This window comes from Musa acuminata, chromosome BXJ2-8 (genome assembly GCF_036884655.1).
Source record: "Musa acuminata AAA Group cultivar baxijiao chromosome BXJ2-8, Cavendish_Baxijiao_AAA, whole genome shotgun sequence".
Taxonomy (NCBI): Eukaryota; Viridiplantae; Streptophyta; class Magnoliopsida; order Zingiberales; family Musaceae; genus Musa; species Musa acuminata.
In genome coordinates this window covers 5,601,285-5,622,300 of record NC_088345.1, presented here as the reverse complement: position 1 = coordinate 5,622,300, position 21,016 = coordinate 5,601,285, and the positions used below count along the sequence as shown (strand labels likewise).

Genomic DNA, 21,016 nt, shown 5'->3' with positions numbered 1-21,016 from the left:
TTACTATTGATACATACCCTTCTTTCTTTGCACTAGATGCGCTAAGCCGCAAAATTAGATCATGATTTTAGACCTTGTTTGAAATTTTAGTGGCCACCTTATCATTACAAAGCTTTCCAAGTAATATGGGATGCAGAGAAAATGCAACATCACAGAATTTCTCAGAGCAAGAGACATCATCAAATATGAAATACAACCGAGGTCAAGACAATCTTGCCATTCATTCATCTTTGATTACTTAGGTTTTCTCGAGGTGCTAGCTAGCTAGCTAGCAAGTTCCTGAATCCAACCTTACAAGTCAGACTATCACAACATCTAGACTAAGCTCTAGCAAAATCTGATCTTTTACGATAAAAAAAATGTACGAAATTTTCATCGATCAAAGAATACATTATTTTTTCAAAGGACAAGCATGGTTATGCATGCAACGAAATTATACACCATTATATCAAAACTGCTGGACTTTGTCAATGTATCTCTTGTTTACAAGGTGGTTGTTTCGACATCGGTTGGCCGCCACATTGACTTCTGAGCATAGAGCAATCCTTCATTGTCTTTTGAGTATGTCAGACGGATTTCCCAGTGAAGTGATTTTGCAAGGTTTTCTATCTCAGAAATTGTACCAACATTGTCTCTTACAATAAAGTTCCCTCCAGGTCTCAGTATCCGATCTACCTCAACAATTACTGGCGTTAGTTGGCACCTAGAATGAAAAACACAAGGCTCCAGTGTAATATCGAGAAGAAAACACAATTGAACCATCCTTGCATGAAAATCTATGACAGCCATAGTAGATCAAATGGCAACTTAGAAAAGGAAATATCTGTGCAAATCTTAACATAACAGATGCAATAGTATCATCAGTCTTTAAGTGTAAAAGATCTGTGTAAAAGAAATGTTTCTTATCTACTTAATAAATAAAAAGACATTTTTGTATCTTTTGAGTCACTATAAGGTTTGGCATAAGAACTGTTTTCAGGAAAGAAATACTTAAATTCATGTGAACAATAAATTGCAAAAGTTCAAGAACTATTCGGACTCTAAAATGATTAAAGGATTAGTATGATACTAATAAATATAGTAAGATTTTAAGTGATTGAATAAATATAGTAAGATTTTAAGTAATTGAAAATGTTTTATTACAGACTAACCTCTTTTTGAGTTTAGAGAATAGATGGTCTGCATGGAGAAGATCATATGTTCTTGGGTAGGTGCTAAATGATTCACACCAGTCATGATACATTCCAAATAGTCCACGCTCATAGATAATTGGAAGAGTGTCAGGTGCATCGATTGAGACAATATTCATTACCCAGACCTTCATGTCTCGCAAAGCTGCAGCAAAACTGCAAACAACACCCCAAGACTAAACACAAGGAGCAAGCATCAAAGTGATTTGCTCCAAATAAATAAGAAAAGAATATACCAACAGAAAGATGATTTGAGATAATTCAGTACTAGAAAATTCCATCGCAACCTTGTGCTATTGTTTCAAAAATGTAACGAAGTTATTGCGAATAAAAATATTTTGCTCGATGCTACAGGAATCATTAGATAAGCACAACAGTGTTCCATAATGTCCAATAAGATGAATATGGAAAACAGCAAAAAGTTTGCAGGAAAATGCATAGACCTCTCGAAGAACACAAAACCATGTGGAGAAATAGGTCATTCACTTAGAGAAATACTTGAATCCAGAAGAGAATACAAAGACATGTTGACAAAGAAAATGTCGAGGTTAAGCAAAATACTGGACATGTGTGCTCCGGAACTTCATGCACAAAAGTGATAACATATACCATGGCAATTAAATGATGCAATTTCTGAGACAATGTCAAACACCAAAACCAAGTCAGAGGTACCATCTGGTTAATTTGCAACTCATGAGGTGGCATACAGTGATTCATAAAAATTTAAATTCCTTTTGACTGAGAACCGGTAACCGGAAAAGAATGACAACTTACCCTCCATAAATAGATCTCATGTCCATGACATTCCTCACGGCAGACCAGTTAATCCCCATCCCATTCAAATATGATCTGCTAACCACATGTTTCCAATGCTCATAGTCTGCTGCGAAGTCTTGTGGTGCAGGTTTACCATAAACTCCAATTTGGGAACTATTAAACCAGTAAGGCGTTTTCTCCAGTCTTAGTGGCCATTCATCTGGCCACTGCACCCCACGACTACTGGAATATACTGGCAACCTGTGCATGCATGCTTGTAGTGGGACATTCCTATATAAATATTAACAGATACCACTAATATTAGACACATTTCAAGTAACAATGAAGCAAACTAACCAAAGAAGAAGTGAAGAACCATGTCTAATTTTTGAAAGAACAAGCATACCAGGCTGCATCAGGATCGTCAAGTTCTTGACAGAGTGGAGGGTTTTCTTTCGTTCTTTTGTCATAACAACTATTATCAGAAGGTTTTCTATAGATTGCTAGACCAACATTGTTTACTTTATCTTTTCTTTTAGCCACCATCTCCCAGCAAATAGATCTTGTCAGTTCAGACATGGCTGGCATCAGTCATAAAGGAAACTAGTTAGTATTGTATAAAGATATTTGACCTGGTGCTAAAACAAAGGAGGTCAATTCATGAAGCTCTTGCCAATACAAGGTTCTGAAGAGGGTCAATATAGACAGTTTTATCACTGTAAGCAAAGACACTCATGCTTGAACCCCAGTCACCAAGATTGCTAAGGAGCAGCATTAAAATGACACTATATTTCACTTCCTAATATTTGATCTGGTGATCAGATTCCTAGAAGAATACATATCCCATGTATTACACTTAGACATTTAACAGTTTGATTAATGATGGTTAGGTTACATATAGATGATGCTTATCTGAAGCCCACAGTATGAAAGTCCATTTGAGGTCTATATGGTTCGACAATGCTAATATATGTGGACAATGACTTGAAAATTAAGGAATTATGGTGACTGGGGGCCTAGAATATATCTCATCAACCAGAAAAAAGGAACCAGCTTGTAATACTAGAATATGATTATTAGGGACAACAATCATGTAAAAGTTCATGCTAAACCATTAGGGACGACATTTTAGCCTCAGATATGTTCACCATTCTGTAGTTTCCTATAAACAAATTAGAACCTATTCTCAACTGAAAAAAAAGTAAATATAAGCATGAACAAGAATATTAATTTTAATTGACATGATATCTTTGATGAAAAAAAAAAAGAGGCAAAGAGAAGTTGGCAACATGTTATGTATTCTAATTAACCTGAAATTTTCAGGCATTTGGTTCCTTAAATCTACTTCTTCACTAGCAATAAATCATAGCCATAACTTTTATGACCAATCATTGTTGCGGGTTGTACCTTGCCAGATCCCCACATCTTCAGGAAGCTTTTGGTAAACTGGGGTTGCCGACCAGACAAAATAACCACCAGGACGGAGCAATCGGTTCAACTCCAACAAAAGCATACCACCTACAAGTATTGACAATAAATATCCAAACAAAAATTCCATGGAACATAGATCGTTAAAGATTAACACATATCACCTTCGATGTGCCATGGTACCCTACAGCGTGCACAGTGTACAACATCAAAGACCTTGCTGGGGAATGGAAGTCTTTTTGTACCCATGACTGCTAATATAGCTGGGATTCCTCTCTCAAGAGCAAACTGCACTTGGGCCTCGTGCTCATCTTTTGGTGCAAATGACATGGTAAGCACATCTCTTTCAAAGAGATAGCCACCAAAGCTAGCCACTCCACAACCAACATCCAAAATAACACGGCTTCGTTTTCCCCATGCTATATCTGGCAGTGACTGTGAATGTATAGACAAAAGATGCATCAGTCTTCAAAATAGTTATCAACAACTATACTCTTCAGTACGGATTCCCAAAGAAAAGAATGTGAAAAGACAACATTATAGAAACTGAGCATGCTAGTATGTCTCTACTGCAGGCTTCCATAGACGATAAGTCAAATTATACACAAACAGTCATGGAATTCATCAAAATCAAAAGAAACATACGAGAAGACTGACAATTAAGTAAAGGAAACAATAGCAAAACAATTGAGAATTTAAACAAATTCAAGGAAGGATAGAAAACTAAAAAAAAACATGGTAGATGACAAATACAAGAGAAGTAGGCCTGCAAGACATCCAAGATGGGATTAAAAGCGACACATTTGGAAACATAGCAAAGATGGAAAACAGACTTCACATGAGGGACTTTGTACTAGGCTAAATCATAAAACATGGTTAGTATTGAACCTCCTGAACAAAATCGATGTAGTGAAGTGCACCATGCTTGAACTGAGTTCCACCTCCTGGAAAAATGAGATGCTCTCCTGATACTTTCACCCAATTTTGGTGCCCTTTATATTCTACAAGCTTGGTGTGTGGAACATTGTTATACCATACCTGTAGTATAGTCATAAAGTAAGACAAATGAAAAAAGATTCTTTAGGAAAATATTAGGCACAATAGAATGCAACATCTGACGGCACAGTTGTTACCTTGTCCCTGCTCCTTGACCACTCGATTGGTTGTTTATATCCAACAGGAAGGGGAACGAGGCAGGTTGGGGCCTGTTCAGGGCAGTGCCTCTCTCTGTGTTCATAGTGCTTAGTACTGCGGAGCTTCTTAATAGCTGCCACATTGTCAAGACAGGGGATGTAATCTGCTCTGGCAGTGGTATTACAGAGTTTCCAGCTGTAACTTACTTTCTGGCCCTTTGATGACGCTGAAGCTTGCACCTCTTCCTCGTTCTTTGACTCTACAGCATGTGTAGACCATGCTCCATTCTGGCCGTTGGTCTCCTTTAAAAGCTCTGACCGATCCCCAGAAGGGAAAACCTCGCTCTTTTCTTTTTGGGATCCATCACCATCAGATTTCTCATTTTGCACTGCTTTCTTTTCACTTTCCAGTCTTTCTACTTCATTTTCATTTTCTTTTAGTTTCTCTTCCGTCATGGCATCTTCGCCATCAACAGATCGTGATGTGTCATCAAATGTATCATCCAGATCATCATTCCCCTTTGCCAGGCTACCCTTTTTGGATTTCTCCACTAACTTCTCAATTGTCTTGTCCGATTCAGACTCTGATTTATATCTAACAGTGTTCTCAGTATTTTTGGCATCCCCACTTGCTAAACCATCATTTTCACTCCCTAACTTATCTCCAAATGGCATAGAAAATTTATCTTTGAACTCAGATTTGGGAACCAGATAAGAAAGATCTACAGGGACAATATTCAAGGAAGACAACATCCATATTCCAACGAAGCAAAGGGCAACAAACATGAGAATTGCCGTCTTCAAGCAGTACGAGGATGATCTCCTGTTATTCGTCTGCATGTTTCTCCCAAATGCCATGCTTGCCACCTAAATTCCTGGAGTGGATTGTCTGAATTATTAAGAGGAAAAAAAAAACAAGTACTCAGAGAATGACCCAATCTTCCATTTGCTTTCTTTACAAACCCAAATATCACATCTTGCAGCTCAACTAAACAACTAAAATGAACAAAATGGAATACTTTGCAGCCTGCCCACTATGGACTCGACTTATCTGAACAAAATTAGATGGAGTGCCTATATCGACAATAATAACAAAAGCGGCAATTCCCAAGAACATTAGATAACATTACCTGGAATCCAGCAGGAGGAATAAGATCTATAGCTCTCCAGAGGTCAATTGACGGTAGATAACGCCCAATCTACTCGATTACGGCCAGTTCTTGACGATTGACGAAACAAATCCTAATGATCAAACTGAAGAGCAATGCAAAAAAACGACGAATAATCAAAACCTTAAAAAATCGAAGCTTACACACTCCAAGAACAAAAGGGACAAAAGCGCATCACGAAACAAATACGGGGAAGGAAATCAAGGAAGAAAAAACATGAAGAAAATGGCAAGGTAAGCAAAAGGAATTCGTGTCAGGATGGGTCGATCCGTAGATCCAAACACGAGACGATCGATGCGTTACCACTGAGCGAGCCGAGGGTTTCGTCGTCGTCCTCCCATCGATCGGCACCGAGAGGGTACGATCGATCGATCGCTCGCTCGCCGAAGGAGTGCGCACGCATCTCCTCATTAGTTTATACACGTGACGGAGGCGAGTGAAGTGTAACCAAACCCATTCATTAGTCTTTTCCTTTTTTGACTGTTTATTACCGAGACGCCATTCCCGTGATGAGGAAACGGAACGGAGAGGCGGAAACCCCGTTTCCCGTGGCGGCGGGTCCTTAGATGCTACCGCGGGCACACTTTTTTCGGGAAGATGTAAGAAACCAGTCTGCTGACCTCAGCGCCATCCTCAGGGAACGGTTTGTATTTGATCATGGGAACAGCTTTAGCTAAGTAAAATCCCGGAAACACGAGATGCAAGCGCGTTTAGGGCCTACAGCGGACACGCACGCGGCTTCCGCGAATCACGTGCGGCCCAAAATGACGAAATTACCCCCTATCTCCTCCGGCAAAACTAGAATGGCACCAACCATTCTTTCATGCTGTTCAATGAGAGGAGCGTTGCATAACACTTCGATCTGTATAAATGTCAGCTTGATCTTTCCCTGTGTTGTGAAGACTGGATCGATCCGGGAGAGCATGTTATGATTGGCAGAAAGGCTCTGTGACTTGCTGCAGGAGTTGCGTCATCTTTTTGCTGGCACTGTGATGGGAAAGTCTGGTGAAAGTTGTAAGCGTCCTGATCTTGGTTGGGACTTTGTGCCATCTATGATTAGAAAGGAGCAGAAAAAGGTTGAGGACACTATGGTTAGACAATTCAAAAGCTGATAAGAATGAGTGTGGCTATGGAGTGCTCTGTACCTGATAGCGCCATGAACGGATCTGCATCAGTTGTGCTGCTGTTTCATCTTCCTGTTTCTTCCGCATGAGTTAATGGTGTGATATTGGATAAGTCTCGAGGTTAAAGATGGAAGTCCAATCATAGACTTTGGGGATGAAGCCATTAACGCACTAGTTTCAGTTCCCGACGACAGTGAGGAGAGTAACAGGGGACGGCAAAGCTTCAAATACTAAAGACATCAGTGGACTGGTTTCAGCTCAGCGGCACTCACTCAGCTTTACAGGGGCAGGATGATGTAGAAACTGCGTCTCTGTTCGCTTGGTGTTCTGGAAGATGACCTGCGGTTGGGTGATGAAACAAGCACTGTGAAGCTGTTCAATATGTATCCATGAACAGAGCTGAGGGAACAACCAATTGGATGAACAGAGCTGTTCGATAGTCACGTTATTCGAATGCCGTCCTCATCTAAGTAATCCTCTGTTTCAATACAATTGCGTCCCTACCACTGTTTCTTTGCGTGCAGGGCAGATCATCTCCCGCACAGTGATATGTATGCGGACGTCCGCAGCTTACACAGATTCTTGTCGAACGCGGCATAAGTTGTGACTCTAGTCCACGCGGCGGACATCTAGATGACCACACGCCCTCCTCGCTCCCCGGATGTTCGCCACGTCATGAATCGTAATTTGCGTCGTAACAAGGTCGTGATCGTAGAGCGTTGTATTGGAGCACTTCGATCAGTCGATCGTGTCAAAGAACAGAGTGACAATTACCCCCCTTTTCGCTCTATTATTCGTTGGGGAGCGAAGTCCGATTTCGGTGGCGAAATCTTTCGACGGCGATGTCAGGTGAGTCTACCCCTATCTGCCCTGCCTTAATTCCGATATTTTGCTTCCCGTATTCGTTTGCTTATCGTCCGTAATTAGAAGATATTTCGACCATCTCTTTGGAATCCCGCTATTTTTTGTCTGTTTTGCAAATTGCCAGACCACAGAAAATTATGAAGATTTATGGATGGTTTTAGTGGGCGGACTTGATTGTTTGTTGGGTTGGAACGGTTCCTCTCAAGTGTGCGCTCTTTATTCGAAGCTTAGGTCGGCAGTGATCCCTAAAGAACAGGTGTTTTTGGTTGATATTTAGTCCGTTTTGCCCACGGTATCTATGTTTACTTGCGTTCATAAGTAATATTGGTTGCACAAGATGTAATTGTTGATTTTTAGTCTATTTTTTCGACAGTATCTGTATCTACTTGCGTTCTTTAGTAATATTGGTTGCGGAAGATCTAATTTTTGGGTCTTATACTTCGGTGGTACGTGGGTATGGACTTCTCCTGCATGTTTGTTGTATCAGGAAATGATCACAATTCAACATCTATTTGGTTTCTGGTTCCGTTTTGGCCTCGGGGAGCATGTGCTCATTGATATTAAATTTTATCCATTTGGAATTTTATATGCTTGCATTCCAGGTCCTTGTTGTTATAGAGCCCATGGAATTTTGGTTGGTAAAATTGGTCTCAATTTGAACCTTTATAATTTTTTTTTGAATCATGATCTTTTAGGTTCGAACAAGTTTCATTTGGGTCGTACAGAAATTTTGCCGTCATTTGCTTAGAGGAAACGAGTAACTTGCCCTGAGCCTGAGGGAAGAAATGATGCAGCCATATGACAGTGACAAAAATGAAAGGAGTTCATGCACTTCCATTAAGAACGACAACTTAGATATGCCACGGACATCGGATGATAGTACAGATAAGGATGTTGATATTGTACTTTGCCGTGTTTGCCATTGTTCTGAATGTGACAGAAGGGGTGATGCTGCCTTGAGTTTTTTAAATATTGTTCCTCCGTCACAAGAATATCTGGAAAGCAATGTTGATGGAGACTCCAGTGATAAACTTCCCAGAGAGTGTACTCTAAAGGAGGTCAACAATAATAAGACATCCCAGGAGCAGAAGGAATTTATTGAGTTCGTAGGTCCTGAAGGCGAGATATTTGTTTGCAGTGCTGATGTAGAATCAGGTTCATACTTTAATCAAGACACACTAATTGATCTAGGATGTTCTTGCAAAAATGATCTTGCTCAGGCACATTATGCTTGTGCTCTGAAGTGGTTTGTAAGCCATGGTTCTACCGTGTGTGAGATTTGTGGAAGTGTGGCTAAGAATGTAAGGGTGACAGATTTCAGAAAGGTTATGGCATCTTTGAAGGATTACGAAGAATTAAGGAATAGGACAGCAACCGGAGAATTTTCATATTCACATGTGGGGATGAATTCAGGTGTCGATCCTGATGCTGTTGCTGCTATCCGAAGACAAAGACTGAGTGAAATATCATTGTGGTTCAGTCCTCATAGTAATTTGGTAACAGTCTCCCAGGAAGCTTTAGAAGAATTTCCATATAATCCAACAGAAAATGTTGTGAATATGGAGACTCAAACGGCCAAATGGGCTTTGGAAGGTACAGGGATTTTAGTTGCCGTTGGACTGGTCACTGTTATTCTCACATGGTTTATTGCTTCACATGTTGGAAAGGTATATCCTATTCGTATATTATGATGTTTCTACACCTTTAATGATTACATGGGCATGACTTTTTATTCATTGATCACTAAGAGACTAGATGGCAATTAAATTGTGCTTTTCTTCTCTGGTATTTATTAAGGGATCCTCTATATTACCAATTCATCTTCATTTCCTGTCTCTTTGTGGTCCTATTATTCCAATAGTTTTGTAGTTATGTCATTTATTCCTCTGAGAAGCCAAATTGCATGTGCTTCTCTTGTTTACTTTGCTAATGTGTCATGACACTTCAGCTAACAAGTTTGGTTTTGTAATGCAGAAAGCTGCTAGATATGGTTTTAATATTCTTCTTGGAGGCGTATGTGCTTTGGTGGTTGTGATCTTTCTTAGATTTGTAAGTAGAATGCTACTCCATGTTTTATGGTTTACAAAGTTATGTACTATTTTTTTCATTAAAACTGTAGAGTTGGTTTAACATTTATCAGGCATTTCATATATATAACCACAAAGAGTGATAAAGGTACCATGTATTGCTGCGCTGCCTAAAATGGTATGAAATAGGCGATGCATATCGGTCCAAATGTGGGCTGGTATGCGGAGCACCCCTGTTTCAGGCGACCCAGTCTAGAAAAAATAATAAAAAAATCACTATCAGGGCTCCTGAAGCGTTCTTCTCACGTTTAATGCCGTTGCCACTATCGCTGCTTTGTTGCTATCGTCATCGTACTTCGCCATTGCCGCTGCCGTTGCCATTACCGTTGCTTCACGACACTGCTGCCATTGTCGCTACCAATGCCATTGCCACTGTGTTCCTTCTTCTTCCCAACTACGCATGTACTTCTTCTCCTCCTCCTCCTCCTCCTCTTCTTCCTTCTCCTCTTCTACCACTTCTTCTTCCTTTTTCCTCCTCCATTGCTTGCTCTTCTTCCTTCCTCCTCCTTCCTACTTTGTTCCTCCACTGCTCATTCCTTTCCCCCTCTTTTTCTTCCTCCCCAAAACACTGGTATATACCGGTGTACCACGTATCGTTACACCAGTACTGATCGGTATATACCAGTCTGACAAATTGCCGAAATGGATCAGGTAACTGAAACAGCATTCCTTGAAAGGCACTATGTATTTTATATTTTTCTGCACTTATACCTCAGTACATATGTTGATGAAATAACAAACAAATGATGGATTGTTACGAACGAAATTCTTTGATTAGCTTATGCTATTAGATTGAGTCTAGTTTGAGCTGTTAGGCTATAACATCAAAAGGTTGATCTTTAAATTCGGAATAAGAAGTGGGTTTATGATTGTTTCTGTTATAAGTGACAACTCTACCAAGCATTTCTCTAAATCGAGGAGGAGAAAAGGCCTCCCAGACCTGCTGAATATTAGACTACAAAATAAACTTTCACTGCAATAAAAAAAGAGAATCATCCAACTAGGCCCTAAAAGGTAGAGGCATGCTGACCACACCTCTTTTACTAGGATTATAATGTAGTTTAGGAATTAGAATACTCTTATGTGTTATGTGAAAAACATGTTAAATTTGCTATGATATTGCTACAATGTTTGTACAATAATATTTATTTATAAAATTTTCTTGTTGCTTCTGGGTTCTCAATATCGTCCTCACTTTGGATTACTGCTATTCAGCTTCTGCCTATATTGAATCATCCCTAATCGATGATGGGATGAAGAAGAAAGAAGTGAAATGGACTAAGAGGAAGATTAATAAAACTCACAACCAAAGTAAAAACACCTAAGTGATACAAATTTCATCAATCATAGAAGTATAAATAGGACTATAGGAGCACAGTTTCAATGAAGGTTGGAGGCTTAGGAAGGTTGAAGTAGGTATTTCATTATTTTTCTCTTTTATTACTGCCTCTTATTTATCTTATTATTGGGTTAATGATTTTTTTCACGATTGTGATGGCACATTAGTAATGTGCATCACACAAACCCTGGTGGCCAGCCTGTATCCTCATGCCACTTGAACTTGTTGTTTATTTTAACAGCTAAAGCGTTTTTAGGGAAATTAGTTAGATTTTATTTTTCATTTTTTGTATGCAGAAGTGAGACCATAATGCATGAACTGAGTTTTTTTTTTTCTTTTTTTTTTTGCTGTTTTCCTTCTCAATTGCAGGTTTTTCGAACAAGATTCAAGTATGGAGCAGCACGCTACTGGACAATCTCATTTGTATTTTGGTTTCTTGCTTTTGCAATATGGGCCTCTCGGACTCGGAACGTTCGGTCCACATGATCCTGCCTGTGGAATTGGAGCGACCTATATTCTTTGACAATGGACCAGGCTTTCATCATCGCTTGATTGCTGTTTGGCAATAAGACACAGACATTAGTGATAATGTCGGTATTGCATCGTCTAAAGGAGCCACAGTTTTTGGTTGACATCAAAAGATGTCAAAAGATGGTTCAATATCCTGGTGGCAAAGATGATGATTTGTGTATACAACTGCGCCGTAGATCCAGACGGCGTGCGTTGAGGTATAATAGAAATGTGGTTGTTATGCATTCAGGCTAGATAGTTTTTCATATTGCCTAGTGATACATACTCAATTTTGTGTTTCAAACTTTCAACCCTATCATAGTAAGGGTTTTAATGCAATGTGCACGTCGTAGAATCGATTTGTTACTGAGTGCTGTCAGTATGACGATAATGTCATCTCCATGGGAGTTTGCATCGACTTTTCACTCATGTTGCTGTTCAAATCATAAATGTTTCCACCTCTCCCACTCCTGAGAAAAAGAAAGCAGGTCAGCTAACCTTTACACTTCTTTTCTTGGTTTTCATCAACCTGAAGTTTTCCATGCTGTTCATAGACTGTCTGATTCAAGGGTGAAGTCCCTGGTGCTGTCTAAGTGCCTAGGGTTTTAAGTAAGGTTCAGATAATTCAGATCATCCTGAATTTTGAAAAAGGCATGAAAAAACATTTGCTAATACTAGGTCTGCACTGTTCTGCATCGGGCGATAAAGAAGCTACAAGTGTTTTGAAAAGCTCAACCAAGGAAACAGATCCATAGAGTCAACCTGAGATAGTCAACACATTGACTCATTAAATCAACTATTGTCATAAAAAAAATATATATTGAGCACAGACATGGGCCAAGAAATACTTCTCTGATTTGGGAAATGCATCACAAAAACTAGGATCCTTTGAGCTTCTACTATGCTCTAAAGCAATAAATAGGAGAGGACTATTTCAAACCTTCCTTCAGGTGAAAACTTCCATCATTACTAACATCACATCCAAGTTGAACTTCTACCATTACTTGGGAGTACAAATCTTTACACAGTTTTCTATCTCTATGTGCAAATTCACAACTTCGAAGATGCATGGGTCAAAATGGCATCCCATTCTCTCATCACTGCAACTCAAACCTTGAACGAGAGATCTCATTCCGAAAACCTCCTTTGCGAATGCGCCTGCCATTGCCTTTCTGAGCAAACTTTGATGTGTGAGTCACCTTAATTTTCTGGAGTATGCTCCCATGTCCATGACGCTTCCTTGGGTCCTTCTCATTTATGTATATGGAGTGTTTGCTGATCCCAACTCTTACTCGGTGACTCCTCGGCCTTAGGGACCTTTCCAAGTGCATCCTTCTCCGTTCTCTTGACCTTTGCGAAAGAGATCTCAGTGTGCGAGCATACAATACACTCTCCTCCAAGTCATCATCACTCGAAGTCGAGCCATAATCTTGTTCCATCCTCTTCAAACGCTCTTCCTTCATCTGCTTCACATTCTTCAGCTTAAACCACACGAACATGCATGCGTACTCGCAGGTCGAGAAGCATGACATGAAACATGCCCGCAGCATCTTGCATGCGCCCCTGCCGATGCACCGGCAGAAACCAATCTTGTGTAGAAGGTACAAGAATAGCAGCACTGTTTTGAAGATAGATAAGTGATGACAAAAATGACTCGTTTGATTGTAATAGATGATTTCAAGAGTATGAAGATACCTACCTACATAAAGGAGAGCCACCACAGCAAGCAGCCTCAGGAGATTAGCAATGCAGAAGTTTTCAATGTAACAGATCAGATCCCATGTTGACCCACATACTGAACTGATGAAAAGTTTGTGGAATGAGATACAAGAATGGAAATAAAGACTAGTAATATTCAAAGACATATTGTTATTAGCATAAGGATCAAATCCTAATGCTTGGTCAATGCATTTCTGGAATCAGAGCAAAAAACAACTAAATTTAGCATAGGAATAAAAGATGTGGAGAAACAGAACACAATTACTTCCTGCTCCAACTAAGAAAACTACACAAATCCAAATATCCAGTCGTTGTATAGGAACTCTTTTTTTTTCCAGAAAACAAACAAAATCAAATTACTTGAACTATCTAAAACAAGCATAGTTCTGTTCTTCATAGCTCAAAATAGAAAGCAGCTCAGAAGGTAAAACAGACCTCCTCCATATTTTATCCACATTTGATAGGAACTTCTTCAACACCTATTTGTCTATGTTTCTGCGATGTTACTTTGCTTTGACTCGAGAAAAACAAGTATCCAGTTATGAATGTTTCTTATTCAACGATTTTTTTCCCGTAAATTGCATTTGCCATGAGAGATTTATCAGTGATCTTGTCTGTGAATCAATGTATTATTTAACAAGCAATGGGTCATAAGAATATTCTGTCAAAATTAGCAGAAAAAATAGCAGTTAAGTTTAAATGTCTCTGTAACTGAAAAAAATGACATGATAGACTGCTGAGTGGCTATCATTCTCAATACCTGCATGATTTGCCAGAAAGAAAATCTACTGGGGCTCCAAATAGATCGCCAACAACTTTAACAAAGCCTGATACTAATGAACTAACAATATTACCCATTGAGTCAACTTCAGTTGCAACTTAACACTGTTTATACACAGATCACGTTGATTTGTGATTTCCTTGTTGACTTGCTCTACAAGGACAAATGCAAGTGAGTTTAGATCTCCAGTAACAATTAGATCATGAGCAAGAAACAGTAACAAGATGAAGAGTACTCTTCTAATTTAGTTGCACCATAAAGATGACAATAAAGAGTGGCAGCATAACACCAAGTTTATATATATGTGTGTATATATATATATGTACGTACGTATATGTATATGTATATGTATATGTGTATATATATCTGTATATACATATGTATATGTATATACATATATATATATACATGTATATGTATATATACATACAGACACACACACACATATATATATATATATAAAGTGAATTATCAAATGCTAGTCCAAAATCAAATTGGCATATAGATACTCAATAACTAGTCTTTCTTCAATATTGATTGTTGGATGATTGAAATTATAGTTTCCCAAGTATCACATTCCACTCAAATGTTTTCCCTAGGCAACTAATTTGGAAAACAAATTGGATACTTTTTTCAAGCATACATCAAAACTTAATGATTGTCCAAAACAAAGTCCTTGACAGAAGAAATCTTGAATAAATCATAATAAAAGAAGTTAGTAGAGCTAATTTCAAATACGACTTGTAAACTATTATTGATTATTGAAGAAGTTAATTTATCAAAAGCTAAGAATGTATGGGACTAATACCCAAAAGTTCACAATTATTGTATCCATTAAAAGTTTCATTAGACTTTAAGGAATATGCTAGGGACTATATGCACTATGATATTATAGGTACTGTGAAAGTTCACAAAAGAACTCAAGTACATGCAAGGATGGACGATAGTAATATAATTTCATAAAATGTGTAGGAAGATCTTTTTTAATTTATTCATATAAAATCCTCGCTCAAGTATTTGGTTTATAGAATTCATAAAACTTAAAATCAAGAATCACCTTAATCAGATAGGCTCAAGCAATAATCAAAATTATCCAAATCACAAAATGTAACACCATTTTGGAAATTTTGCATGATTTATTGTGACAAGTATTGGGTTTATGGTTTCATATCCTAAAAACTCAAGATTATGTAGGGAGAATACTAAGAGAATAGTCAACATCCAAAAAGAGAGGAAGAGAGTCTATCCAACAAGGGAAGTTATCCTGCCTAATTTAGGCATCCTCCATCTCCACATGCCCCACACTAGCTAATGAAGGGATCAAAGTAAGCAAGAACATGAAGATGATGCATGTATTTACACAAGTCCCTGCTCTGCTCTCAAGTCGTGAGTTCTTGGGGCAGTGCAAAACAACATCTATTTTAATTGATACATCTGCCTCAAGGGTGAGATTGTTCCTATCCATCAAAGAACACTGTAAACCCATCAACCGAGCATGCTCTACTTTCTTCTATTACAATTTGGGATGAAATTGCACTACAAAATAAAAACAAAAACACTTTCAAATCAAGGAATGAGTCAATATGGCCAAACATTAAAACTCTTCAAATAACAAGTGGTTCCTCTTTTATATTCGTACTCTTTTTGTATATCTAATAAAAGATGCCCTACGTATATATATATATATATATATATATATATATATGCACATACACATACACATACACATACACATATACATACATATATGTACATACATATATATATATATATATATATATATATATATATATATATATATGTATATACATATATATATATACATACATATATATATATATATATATACATACATATATACATACATATATGGATTGTGTGTGAATGTTACATTGGGAGGACCCTCCGTTTATAAGAACAGAACTCAATCCTATTTGAATTAAAACTTTCATTCCTATTGTTTAGACATGAGAAAGACGTCACACGAGCATTTGTACAGATCAACTCTCAATAGAGCATCTATATCACGGTTAAGGACTGCGGCAAGACGCAGAAGCAAACAAAATCGATAAAATGCACAAACAAGGGGCGATAATCTCTCTCGGGGAAGAAAAAACATACAAGAAAAATGCCTCGTTTTGCTGAAAGATAACAAGGCACGGGACATCGCCTTCGAAGAAGACGATCCGAAGCGAAGAGCTTGAGTGGAATCAACTGGGCGGGAGCGAAGGAAGCGTACCAGTTGAGACAGGAACCTTAGAAGACCCTTTGAGGTGTGACAAGGAGTCGGCACTGCGTCGTTTCACTCACCCTTTACTTGCAGACAAAGAACGAAGTGGAGAGAAGAAGGGGGAAGAAACGGCCTTTCGCCCTTCGCGGCGTTCGACTTGTTAGGCTTCTACTTCATCATGGCCGTCCATCGAGGAGCGCACCCTTGCACCAACGGTTTGATTCTAGTCAACTGGGTTCCTTTGCGCTCTCTCTCTCTCTCTCTCTCTCTCTCTCTCTCTGTTTGATTTTGACTTTGATTTTGACTTGACCAATATGGTGTTGGGAAGGAAGCGCAAGCATGCCAAATATTGGATCCAAAGTATTGAATAAGCATAAAAATTAAAGTTTCAAAAAGACAAGTTTGAATTTAGAGTTTATTGAAAAGTACCATATATCTTCTCATATTTATGTACAAAAAATATATATTTTTTATAACATGTTAAGCCAATTTTTGGTTCATCCAATTTGAGTTGGGTGTTAAGAGTCAACCAAAGTTGTTCTTCCACGTATTTCAATATATACAAAACTTATCTAATCATGACAGTGTCGAACTTTACAAAATTATGTCAGGATGTTCTATACATTGTTTCTTTGATATTTAATTCAATATAGACATGAGAGATTCGACTTATATCTTTGTGCACTATTAACATAGTGTCCATATAACGCTACTTTTTGTGCATTATTAACATAGTGTCCATATAACGTACTTGTAGAGTCATTTTATAGTAAGCTCCTAATACCCTTATTTTCACGATTAACAATAATGTATCTCTCTCAGACTAAATTACCTTCACGGTGCATTGAATCTAGAATATGTTAATGCTTAATCCACTCGACCTAGAATTGAAGTGTCGAGTACGTAATATTAAGATGTTGGTTGAGTAGTATTGAGGTGTCAATCACAAGGCTATGAGTCGTTGACCTTATGATGATGAAGTATTTGATCAAATAGTACTAAGTGTTGAGGTATCGAATATGTGGTGTTAAGTTATCAGTTCCATAATACCGAGGTGTCAATCATGTTATTATCCCTATATTAACAAAAATTAACACAAAAAAAATCATTCGTTGGAAAAAAAAAAAGAGTCGAGACGAAAAATTATTTAAAGCAAAATTTGACACATAAAAAAATCATTAGTTAGAAATCTTAACACACAAAAAAAACATCATTGGTTTGAAAAGAAAAAAAAAAGAGTCGAAATGAAAAATTATTTAAAGCAAAATTTGACACATAAAAGAATCATTAGTTTGAAAATATAAAAAGCAAGGACTAAAAAGTATACAAATTTAAATCGACCCCAAAAAAATATTAATACACTAAAAACACATTATCAGTTTTAAAAGAACAAAAAAGAGCATAAGAACTGGCACTAAATAAATATTAAACAAAAATCGATAGATAGGCTGCAAAAATAACAACAAAGCACGCCCGGTGGGACTCGAACCCACAATCGCCTGATTAGAAGTCAGACGCCTTATCCATTAGGCCACGGGCGCCTCTTGGTATCTTCAATATCTATTCTACCTAATGTAATAAGAAAAGGGCTCTTAATAATATTTTTTTAAGTGACCACTATATTTAAAAAGATTCATAATATAAAATTTGAGAACATATTCATTCAATTCTCATTCGCATACACTAAAATATGTATAGTCTATAATCATTCAATACATTATTTGGTAACTCCATAAAATCCCAACATCAACTATAAAAAATATTAATAATCACTTATAAACTCACAAGATCAATAAGATACTATAATCATGAATTAATCATTTATATCAATATGAGAAGTCTTTTAATATTTAGAACATGAATTGAATACACATCAATCCTTTAACTTATTCAATGAGAACAGATAACATTTAAGTCATAAATTTCTTCAACAACTTTCATTGATTATAGTCAAGTTGATCATAAAATCAGACTTTATCCCATTAAAAATAAATTATGCAATTATAGTCTTTTATGAATATTATCCATTTTCTTTACCTCATATTAACTCTACTAACTCAAGTGTAATTTTATAAAGAGGCTTAAATATTAATATTGTCACGTGAAACAAATCAATGACAACCTCAGTTTTTTTCTTTCAAGAGGTAATATGAGTAAACATCCAAAAACAATTTATCAAGAAAATTTCTGGCTCTAAAGATTTTGTTTAAATTTTCAAGCTCTAAAAATCTATCATGAAATAAATCCGAGCACTCCTCTCTCTCTCTCTCTCTCTCTCTCTCTCTCTCTCTCTCTCTCTCTATATATATATATATATATATATATATATATTTTCAAGATAACACGTGTAACACAGACAATTATCCTGCGTCAAACAATTAAGTCCTATGGGTAAGTTCCTGAAAGAGTAAGTCAAGGAAGAAGCATAATGGCACTGAAGTTACAGAGTGGTGGAAGAAAGGCCATGGATGGTGCATGGAATCCCATCATTCCCTTGCACAGCTCTGCTTTGTCCCATTTATTGATCTAAATCTTCTCTCTTCTCACTACCTACCACTCGTCTTCAAGCTGCTGAACATCACCATGAACAAGCAAAAGTTGTCACTAAGAGAGAGAGAGAGAGAGAGAGAGAGAGAGAGAGAGAGAGAGAGAGAGAGCGCGCATAGCACAGCACTTGAATTCAGAGGGCCCTCCTCCTTCCACCCTCTGTTCTTGGTCCCCAGCTTGGAGCTAAAGATTGTGCTGCCCCTCCCCCACTCCACCCACCCCAACATGAGGATGCAGCACCAAGAGGAGTTGAAAAGGCAGCCACCGATCTCACAACAGTAGGCAGTCCAGGAAGAGGAGAGCAATGAATGGAACTCATGAGGCTTGTGTTCCGAATTCCATGACCTCCTCCTCCTTTCTGCCACTAAACAACGCAACATGGCAGATTCCTCATCATCCTTTCTCCCCCCACAGCAGACATCCATCATTGTCCTCCAGCCATCCCTTTCAGGGCAGCAGGCCACCCCATTACCATCTCCTTAATTCCACCTCCCACAGCTCGCCTCCATCCACCACCGCCACCACCATGAGACCTTCTTCCGACGCCGTCCGCAGCTTCTTCTCCTTTCTCTCCTCCGGCCTCGATGAGCTCGACCGCTGCCTCGCGTCGAACGCCTTCATGTCTCTCCATGTCCTGCAGCGAGCCGTCGCCCTCCTCCGATCCCTTAACTCCCAGCTCGTCAGCCTGGTGCAGAAGCTCCGCCTGCCCCCCGGCGAGAGATGGCTCGATGAGTACATGGACGAAAGTTCCCTCCTTTGGGATGTCTGCCATGTGATCAAGCTCGGCATCTCAGGCATGGAGAGTTACAACTCCCATGGAGCTCACGTGGTCTCTTCCCTGGAAGAGTGGCGCCGGAATCCCAATCCCCACCTCACCCTACAGGTCCTAATTGGTTTTCTGGCCTTCGCTCTTTCTTTTCTCCTCCTTCGCTCAAAGTCCCAACTTTTACGTGATTTCCTTTGTTAAGGTGACGAGGGCGATCTCCGTTTGCCGGAGAGAAGCTGTGCGACTGGAAGAGGAGAACAGGGTGCTGGTGGAGACAAAAACCAATCCAGCTTCGCTCCGGTTCGACGACGAGAGAGTGCTCACGGATTCCAGACTCAACGGATTCAATGGCTTCAGAGGAGTGCTTTACGCGCTGAGGAACGCGAGCTCGCTCCTCTTGCAGATCCTGCTGTGGGGATCAGTCTACTGCAGTCCCGAGCAGGGCGTCTTCCACGGCCCAGCGTGCTCCAGCTCAGCGTACGCGGTCTCAGTGGCACGGCTGCGACAGAGGCTGCACGGCGAGGTGGAGGGACTCGGCGGCCGACCAGGAATCCTCATGCACGAGTTCCGGGCGGCGAGGGCGTCGGCCGAAGAACTGCGAGAAGAGATGGAGAAGGGTGAGACTGAGGGACGCGAGCCGGAGGGCACTGCAGGGAGAGGGAGTGGTCTCAGGGAGAAGGTGGAGCGATTGAAGGGATGGCTGGCGACGCTGAGGTCCGGGACCGAGAACCTTGTGGCGCAACTGGATGACCTGTTTGATGAGATTGTGGAGGGCAGGAAGAAGCTACTGGAGATCTGCAGCCACCATTAAAGCTCAAAAGCAGGCAGAAGTAGAACCAGAGAGAGGAAAGAAGACGACTTTGGCTGATAGTCTTCTTCTAGCTATTGATTCATGAAAGAGAATTACTAGTCCTCCATGGAAACAGAACAAGATCAAGTATATTGGAATTTGTAGACATCTTATCTTACTTTTGCTTTGCAATTTAGTTTCTTTGCCACTACTGTAGATTCCATGGGAGGAAGAGGAAGACGAAGAAGAAGGGAAAGGTGGGGCTGGAGACTGGATGTGCTCACGGTTAGAGAGAGAAGCGAGTAGACAGGAAGACACGAGGACTGTACCGGTGGAATCGCGTTGTCTGATGATGAGGTTGATGCGCCAACAGATTGCAGTTGCCACGGGAAAGCCGTCTGCAGCGGCAGGCAAAATCTCTACTGTTTCTGCATTACTCGAGTGTTGCTGCCAAGTATTACCTACAGCAGCAGTAATTTGCAGATACAGTAAATTATATATTTACATTGGGTTTGAATCCAAGAATTCAACTAAATTATCGAGTTCGAATTGAGACATGATAGAAATTTTAGGTTATTTATGT

General features: G+C 39.2%; 4 protein-coding genes and 1 non-coding gene across 10 annotated transcripts; 2 read left to right on the top strand and 3 right to left on the bottom strand.

Moving 5' to 3' along the window:
* Window positions 1-202: 202 nt before the first annotated feature.
* Window positions 203-6,963, bottom strand: LOC103993531 (probable methyltransferase PMT26). 2 transcript variants are annotated; one of them, XM_009413625.3, is made up of 11 exons: window positions 6,822-6,963; window positions 5,980-6,726; window positions 5,638-5,761; window positions 4,508-5,396; window positions 4,263-4,412; window positions 3,539-3,809; window positions 3,354-3,464; window positions 2,353-2,527; window positions 1,965-2,237; window positions 1,152-1,346; window positions 203-703 (listed from the first exon to the last, which is right to left on the bottom strand). In XM_009413625.3, the coding sequence occupies exons 4-11, from the start codon at window positions 5,363-5,365 to the stop codon at window positions 484-486; spliced, it is 2,253 nt and encodes a 750-aa protein (XP_009411900.2). In that variant the 5' UTR covers window positions 5,366-5,396; window positions 5,638-5,761; window positions 5,980-6,726; window positions 6,822-6,963; the 3' UTR covers window positions 203-483. The 2 variants fall into 2 exon arrangements, with proteins under 2 accessions (XP_009411900.2, XP_009411901.2); XM_009413626.3 differs by having other exon boundaries at window positions 4,508-5,382.
* A 265-nt stretch (window positions 6,964-7,228) lies between these two features.
* Window positions 7,229-11,966, top strand: LOC135582471 (uncharacterized). 4 transcript variants are annotated; one of them, XM_065120261.1, is made up of 5 exons: window positions 7,229-7,649; window positions 7,789-8,118; window positions 8,360-9,331; window positions 9,639-9,713; window positions 11,460-11,966. In XM_065120261.1, the coding sequence occupies exons 3-5, from the start codon at window positions 8,450-8,452 to the stop codon at window positions 11,574-11,576; spliced, it is 1,074 nt and encodes a 357-aa protein (XP_064976333.1). In that variant the 5' UTR covers window positions 7,229-7,649; window positions 7,789-8,118; window positions 8,360-8,449; the 3' UTR covers window positions 11,577-11,966. The 4 variants fall into 4 exon arrangements, with proteins under 4 accessions (XP_064976333.1, XP_064976331.1, XP_064976334.1 ...); XM_065120259.1 differs by lacking the exon at window positions 7,789-8,118; XM_065120262.1 differs by lacking the exon at window positions 7,229-7,649 and having other exon boundaries at window positions 7,665-7,920.
* A 467-nt stretch (window positions 11,967-12,433) lies between these two features.
* LOC135618878 (uncharacterized) lies at window positions 12,434-16,452 on the bottom strand. Of its 2 annotated transcripts, none has more exons than XM_065120263.1 (4): window positions 16,340-16,452; window positions 14,080-14,253; window positions 13,300-13,400; window positions 12,434-13,218 (listed from the first exon to the last, which is right to left on the bottom strand). In XM_065120263.1, exons 2-4 carry the CDS (start codon window positions 14,175-14,177, stop codon window positions 12,698-12,700), a joined length of 720 nt encoding a protein of 239 aa, XP_064976335.1. In that variant the 5' UTR covers window positions 14,178-14,253; window positions 16,340-16,452; the 3' UTR covers window positions 12,434-12,697. The 2 variants fall into 2 exon arrangements, with proteins under 2 accessions (XP_064976335.1, XP_064976336.1); XM_065120264.1 differs by having other exon boundaries at window positions 16,222-16,447.
* Window positions 16,453-17,798: 1,346 nt separating this feature from the next.
* TRNAR-UCU (transfer RNA arginine (anticodon UCU)) lies at window positions 17,799-17,871 on the bottom strand. The gene has a single exon. It is a non-coding gene; the product is annotated as a tRNA-Arg (tRNA).
* A 1,310-nt stretch (window positions 17,872-19,181) lies between these two features.
* On the top strand, window positions 19,182-20,599 carry LOC135618875 (uncharacterized). Its single transcript, XM_065120251.1, has 2 exons — window positions 19,182-19,760; window positions 19,846-20,599. Exons 1-2 carry the CDS (start codon window positions 19,182-19,184, stop codon window positions 20,452-20,454), a joined length of 1,188 nt encoding a protein of 395 aa, XP_064976323.1. The 3' UTR covers window positions 20,455-20,599.
* The last annotated feature ends 417 nt before the right edge of the window (window positions 20,600-21,016 follow it).